The 7,470-nt window shown below is 44.4% G+C and overlaps 1 protein-coding gene across 1 annotated transcript in view; it reads left to right on the top strand.

Annotated features, from left to right (window-relative positions):
- Positions 1 to 7,470, top strand: part of LOC116397858 (eukaryotic translation initiation factor 3 subunit H) — a 47,156-nt gene that overhangs the window by 5,263 nt on the left and 34,423 nt on the right. The window contains exon 2 of the mRNA XM_031873728.1: positions 1,784 to 1,940. Within this exon, the coding sequence (XP_031729588.1) occupies positions 1,784 to 1,940 (157 nt within the window). The remainder of the gene's footprint in view (positions 1 to 1,783; positions 1,941 to 7,470) is intronic.

The following is a 7,470-nucleotide window of genomic DNA, read 5'->3' as shown; positions in this document are numbered from 1 at the left end:
TGTGTGTGTGTGTGTGTGTGTGTGTGTGTGTGTGTGTGTGTGTGTGTTATTAATGCCTCTGGCTGTGACCTGCCCACACTGTTATCGGTGTGATTTATGCTCTCCTGCTCCACACAGTGGTTTCAGCTTCTCGTCCTGTTCATTTAAGACGCTTTGCCTTATTCTCTACTCCATGCCTCAGCTGTTTTTGCTGGTCAATGTTTCCCATGATTGGTAAGTGTAGGTGTGCGTTTGAGTCTGTCCTCGTGTGTGCGTGTGTAGAAGTAAGCCATAGCCCTTACCTGCTGTCCTTGGTGTCGGTGATGCAGCATTGGAGCTTAAACCAGCTCTTCAATCATGTGGAGACTTGTCCTATTGGCCCATTTATATCCAGCATTAAATATTAAACGCATACGATGATTCATGGACACTCTGTCCAGATGAGGCTCGGCAATGTGGGATATGAGACTACAGGTCCAAATATACCCTCCTACTGTACGTGGGTGGCATTTTCCTTAACATTTCACTAGATTCATGTTTTTACTCTTTTCTGTGTCCTCCTCACTTTTTGTGTCGGGACATGTGGATTATAAAAATGCTGCAGCCATTGTAGTTCAACATAATTTAACGAAAGGAGATAAAGTCCCATTTGACATTTGTGGAAACGGCCTCAAAGCTTCATGTCTTAGTGGGCAGGTCTCTTGGCAGCGGTTGACTGACATCCGAGGGCCGGTTCTGCCGAGAGACGCCGTCAGTCCTGGGTCCTGGTGGGCTACTGACAGAAGCTACTGTCGTATCAGATATGTACAGTACAGACTTTATATATTAGATTTGATGTGGTTTTAGAAATGGTCAACTTTTACATATTTTGATCGCCACAAAGAAAATTAAGGGATGCGTATCAAGATTGTTTATGTACCTTTTTTTTTTTTTTTTTATGTTGAAAGTCGGCGGATGTATTGTCATCGAAGTTTTAAAATCCCAAATATATGTATCGGCTTCAAAGATTCTGTTTTTCCTGGGCTACAGTAGTTAGCTTAGCTCGCTAATGTCAGTGCTGACAACTTACATTTCTTTGTTTTGGTTATTACAATTTTAACATACACACACAGGCCACTTTATTAGGTAATCCTTGCCATCACCGTGTTGGACCCCCTTTGCCTTCAAAACTGGCTATGGCCTGAAGCCACTCTTAAGCTGTGTAATGGGCTGAGCAGAGTAAACTCATAATGAAAATATTTGTGATGACAATGTTTCCTTATTGAATAGTCTTTTTTTTTTTTTTTTTTTTTTAATCAAGTTCTAAATCCACATTATCTCGTAATACTTTTTTATCCGTTAGAGTATTGTTTGAATGTGTTCTGGAATAAATGCCATGGTTTTGCCACTATTCCCATTGGTATTCATTTCAATAGTTTAATATTCTCTATATGTATTGTGATAAAATACAATGTGTAGAAGGCCACGGAAAGAAATACGGCAATTCTGAAGCTGGAGGGATGAAGCACCCAAGCGAATCGTAAGAAAAACAACAAAAACGCGCCTAAACTAACCCGAAAACAAACTAATGAGCACAAATCAACATGACGAGCAGAGACACAATTGGGAAAACATGAATCAAAGGACGATAAAACCCAATAACAAGCGGCGCTGTAACAGGCGTGGAATGCATTAACGACGGCCGTGATAAATAAATTGGCCCCGGATCAGAAAATGAAACCCTTTCCTTTTAGAAACTGATTGAAAGGAGCGTCTTCGCCCCTTCTTCCGGTGCGGTAAGTTTTGATTCTTGCTGTTTTCACAGGTGCTGCTGAAGATTATCAAGCACTACCAGGAGGAGGGCCAGGGCAGCGAGGTGGTGCAGGGCGTCCTGCTGGGCCTGGTGGTGGAGGACCGGCTGGAGATCACCAACTGCTTCCCCTTCCCCCAGCACACCGAGGATGACGCGGACTTCGACGAAGGTAAACCAGAGCCGTGTTCCCTTTCCCGCTGTATTCTAAATGACACCACAAGCACACAGTCTGAAGTGCTGTGATACCTGCTGAGCACCAGCAGATCTTGTCTGTAGTGGTTGAAGTGATGCGGTGTGCGAAGGCTGGTGCATTTTAGGAGATGATGACATCTGAACGCTTCAGTAACAAAGAGGCTTTGGTCTTGGCTTGATGAAACCACTGAAGATTATTTATTTACTGAATGACGGGATGAATAGGTTTTTAATTAGAGTTCTTGAGTTGACGTACCGACTGCCACTGAAGATATAATGATGGAACATTTCTGTGAAAATGGTAGTTGGTTGCTATTTCATTTGACCGCGTCCTTGACGGGTGAGCTGAAAACATTCCGACATTGAGCAAACTAATTCATTAAAAACATGCACACAGAAGCAACTTGGTCATGAAATGCAGCCAAACTGTGCCTCGGAACAGAGCTTTTCTCTAAAGCCCAAACCAAAAGTCTGATGGGAAGCGATATAATGACGACCTGTGTTCTCACAATGTGTTTGTGGGTGATGGATCACCATTCTTAGCCCATTAAATTGCCACAAACCATAAAGAAAGAACGGACCATCGAGGCCAGCAGCCGTGATGCAATCATATCGGCAACTTTTTGAATGTCTGCGTGCGGGTAAGATGTTCCCGGGGCACGGCGTTGGAGGACAATGCCGACTAAGCTAACTAGGTGCCGGCCGTCCTACGCTGTCAGTGTCGGGGTTGATGTGCGAGGGCAGTGGTGCAGGGATGGAATGGCTCCATTGTTTGCTTTACAGGTGGGTGGTACGAACGTGCACAGGGTTTGATTCAGGGTTGTTTTTATTCTCGCACATGTGCTTTTTCTTTTTTTCTTTTTTTCTCCTCCACCTCCCGTCAGCTCTCGTATCAAAGGATACCATGTCCTCTGACCTCAGCCCTTCCCTTGTCAAGCCTTGTTGTTACCTGCTCCTTGTTAGCGCAACAATATCTGCTACAAGCCAGACTGAAGGATGGGAAGGTGAGCATATGCGGGAAACGGAGAAAATCCCGCTCCAACAGGCCTCCGTGGCTAACGAGCAACTGTCAACAAATTCGGCACAAGCGCCGATGGTGGCTTAAGGTAGTTAGTGTCAGGATCAGCTCACTGTCTGTGTGTGTTGGTGAGTGTCCTGGCTTGTTGTGGTGTTGACTTTTGATGCTTTGGATTTTTCCATCTGTCACTCCCTTTTAGTAAACAAGGGCTCCCTACCTTGCCAGGAACTCTTGGAAAGCTCACAGAAGTAAAACAGCATTCCTCTTCACCTGGCTTTTTTTTTTTTTTTTTTTTTGCAAAAATCTGTCACTACGCAACCGAGTTCCAAAGGGGAACGTCGTGTGTGCACCGTTTGTCGAGGAAATGGTTTTGAATCAACAGTGCAAGAACTGACTACAGAATGCTCCTGTCTCTGTCTACAAAGGGTGTTTTCAGAAAGGATTCATGACTTTATCTACGAAATCTCTCTCTCCCTCTCTCACATTCTTCTCTGTTGCAACTAGTTACAAGAGGGCAACAGTCTGTGCTGATGTTCTGGCAGAAGACAATAGTGTTTTCTTGAAGTGAGAATAGGACTCTGCATGTGAACTCTATCTAGTATCATTGATATTCTACTAAAGATCCAGAGCCCAACTGTGATAAATGATGGGAGGCCTCGGGTGTGTGACTATCCTACATTCAGACGTTGGGATGAATATGTAGATGAATTGACTTGATCGATTCAAACCTAACATTGGCTGAAAACCAGACGCCTCTAAAATGGTGTTTATTGCCACATCAAGCATGACAAACGATGGGAAGCAACACTCTGGGTAGTGCTTTTGCAGTTTTCAGTAATATACTGCAGACCGGCAACACCAGGGTCAGTATCATCTGCCTAAATCCAGTGTTTTCACTCACCCTAACACTGGACAGCTGTGTTTTTATTATTGTCTTAAACCAGGAGGCGTTATCGTCGAGGCCAGTGTGCTTCGGAACTTGCCGCTCGCACTTGCGATGTTGTCACTAGTGTCTACAATGGCTGTCGGTAAAGTTTCAATCAGCACTTCATTATTCTGCACCGCACTACCTTTCATTCTTCCTGGAAGTGAATGGCCTGAAGTGGGTATATGATTGGGAAACTTTGCAGGAGAGTGGAGGGAAAACACTCTTTTACTCTCTCGAGGCACAGGAGGATATTTGGCCAAATTGTTTTAGACGGTTGTATCGTTTTCTTTTGATGAATGTCTCATAGAATGTGGTCTGAATCTCGCCCTATCGCCGGCGAACGTATTGACTTTCTGATGCATATCAGTGAATCGCTGCACCTCTAGATAAAGCTGGAGTGAGATTCAGCAGAGCGGCATGCACCGTCTTTACCTCCAATCGGGCACCGTGGACACGTTTAAATCTGTCTCGGCGCTGTGTGTTTGTGCGTTGGCCAGAACGTACGTGTGTGTGTGTACCTGCATCATCTTACACTGACTCATTGCCTGCTGGAGGCCACTCAGATCAAAATTACTCCTTCTATCTATCTCTAACAGAAAGATGGGCAGTTATGTATATGTATATACAGTGGGTACGGAAAGTATTCAGACCCCTTTAAATTTTTCTCTTTCATTGCAGCCATTTGCTAAAATCAAAAAAGTTCATTTAATTTCTCATTAATGTACACTCAGCACCCCATCTTGACAGAAAAAAACAAATGTTGAAATTTTTGCAAATTTATTAAAAAAGAAACTGAAATATCAGATGGTCATAAGTATTCAGACCCTTTGCTGTGACACTCATATTTAACTCACATGCTGTCCATTTCTTCTGATCCTCCTTGAGATGGTTCTACTCCTTCATTGGAGTCCAGCTGTGTTTAATTAAACTGATTGGACTTGATTAGGAAAGGCACACACCTGTCTATATAAGACCTTACAGCTCAGTGCATGTCAGAGCAAATGAGAATCATGAGGTCGAAGGAACTGCCCAAGGAGCTCAGAGACAGAATTGTGGCAAGGCACAGATCTGGCCAAGGTTACAAAAGAATTTCTGCAGCACTCAAGGTTCCTAAGAGCACAGTGGCCTCCATAATCCTTAAATGGAAGAAGTTTGGGACGACCAGAACTCTTCCTAGACCTGGCCGTCCAGCCAAACTGAGCAATCGTGGAAGAAGAGCCTTGGTGAGAGAGGTAAAGAAGAACCCAAAGATCACTGTGGCTGAGCTCCAGAGATGCAGTAGGGAGATGGGAGAAAGTTCCACAAAGTCAACTATCACTGCAGCCCTCCACCAGTCGGGGTTTTATGGCAGAGTGGCCCGACGGAAGCCTCTCCTCAGTGCAAGACATATGAAAGCCCGCATAGAGTTTGCCAAAAAACACATGAAGGACTCCCAGACTATGAGAAATAAGATTCTCTGGTCTGATGAGACCAAGATTGAACTTTTTGGCGTTAATTCTAAGCGGTATGTGTGGAGAAAACCAGGCACTGCTCATCACCTGCCCAATACAATCCCAACAGTGAAACATGGTGGTGGCAGCATCATGCTATGGGGGTGTTTTTCAGCTGCAGGGACAGGACGACTGGTTGCAATTGAAGGAAAGATGAAAGCGGCCAAGTACAGAGATATCCTGGAAGAAAACCTCTTCCAGAGTGCTCCGGACCTCAGACTGGGCCGAAGGTTCACCTTCCAACAAGACAATGACCCTAAGCACACAGCTAAAATAACAAAGGAGTGGCTTCGGAACAACTCTGTGACCATTCTTGACTGGCCCAGCCAGAGCCCTGACCTAAACCCAATTGAGCATCTCTGGAGAGACCTGAAAATGGCTGTCCACCAACGTTCACCATCCAACCTGACGGAACTGGAGAGGATCTGCAAGGAAGAATGGCAGAGGATCCCCAAATCCAGGTGTGAAAAACTTGTTGCATCATTCCCAAGAAGACTCATGGCTGTACTAGCTCAAAAGGGTGCTTCTACTCAATACTGATCAAAGGGTCTGAATACTTATGACCATGTGATATTTCAGTTTTTCTTTTTTAATAAATTTGCAAAAATTTCTACATTTCTGTTTTCTGTCAAGATGGGGTGCCGAGTGTACATTAATGAGAAATAAAATGAACTTTTTTGATTTTAGCAAATGGCTGCAATGAAACAAAGAGTGAAAAGTTTAAAGGGGTCTGAATACTTTCCGTACCCACTGTATGTGTGTGTGTTCTCTTTGCGTGTGTGTTTTTGAAAGTACGCATGTCTCGAGTGTGTCTGCTATGCTGCCATTTCATCAACAGGTGCCAGTGTGGAGCTGCGCTTGTAGGATAGTCCGAGGCGGCGAATGTGCCCGACACGAGGGAGAGAAAGATGGAGAAAGAGAGTAATCGAGCGCGCACAGCAGAATCCGCCTCAGATTAAAAAAAACCTACGCTGAACCCCAGCTCTCCTATTTCCCATGTCCTTGCATACTTTGTCCTTGTATCATTAACAAAATGTATGGAGGGAGATGTGTGGAACTGCAGGCACTTATTCTCTAGGCATTTTGTGCAATAGAGGCAACGCAAGCAGCATCTTAATAATGTGCTCTGGCCTTCCTCTTTTGTTGTGATATGAGCGATAATATAAAGCGGAGGTGTCCCAGCACAGAGACCGGGGACGGCTGCATACGGAATATATCAGACCTTGCAAGCTAGTAATTGTGACCCTCTCCTCTCACTGTCGTGGAGAGGTGTTGTGTTTATGAGCTGTGAAAAGAGAAGAAATTGCAGCAACATGCACAACATTACACCCTTTTGTTATGGTTCCTATAGCTGACATTAAGCGGTAGGTTGGTATTAACATTAAATCATATGGTACTGCTGAGAATCAGCACCGTACTCTGCAGCCTCTCAGCTCATTGTTTTAGTGCGGTCGACTCTCTGCGGCTCTCACCAACCGCTGCAGTCTGTCAACACGTGGTTTACGTCTGTTCTCACTTCAGGTGTGTGTGTGTGTGTGTGTGGGATAATACAATGTACAAAGCAATTGGGGTCAGCCATAGTTTGTTCCAAATTGATTGGTGGTTAGGTTTGACCATCTGGCTTCAGTGTGGCATATCTTCTGCCCCCACCCCAAAACTTGATGGTGTGTAGCCTTTCTTTTTTAATAGTTTTAAAAATGTAAATGACGGTTGTTGTCGGGCATAAAACCAATGATCTGTTGATTTTTACGAATAAAGACCCGATAGTTTAACATTGTAATAGTGCTGAACTGAAAAAAAAAAAAGTTTTAAAAAGAATCGTGACACCCTTATTGGTTGAACAACTGACGAAGCGCGGCTCGGTGCAATTATCAGGCTTATAAAGCATGATTGGGCGTCCCGTTTGACTCGTAACGAGTGATTATATCAAACTAACCGTTGCTCAGTACCACCTTCTGGGAAAAATCCCTTTGATATTCAACCCGCGTCACCAGCATTCAGCAGCAGGACGAGGTATCCTGAAGGTAGAACAAAATTAGCCGCCTCTTTCCCTCCACTACTCCCCCCGCCC

Source organism: Anarrhichthys ocellatus, unplaced genomic scaffold (assembly GCF_004355925.1).
Source record: "Anarrhichthys ocellatus isolate YVR2014 unplaced genomic scaffold, GSC_Weel_1.0 scaffold74, whole genome shotgun sequence".
In the NCBI taxonomy this organism is placed as follows: Eukaryota; Metazoa; Chordata; class Actinopteri; order Perciformes; family Anarhichadidae; genus Anarrhichthys; species Anarrhichthys ocellatus.
Note: the sequence above shows the minus strand (reverse complement) of the source record. Positions and strands in the feature narration are given on the sequence as shown.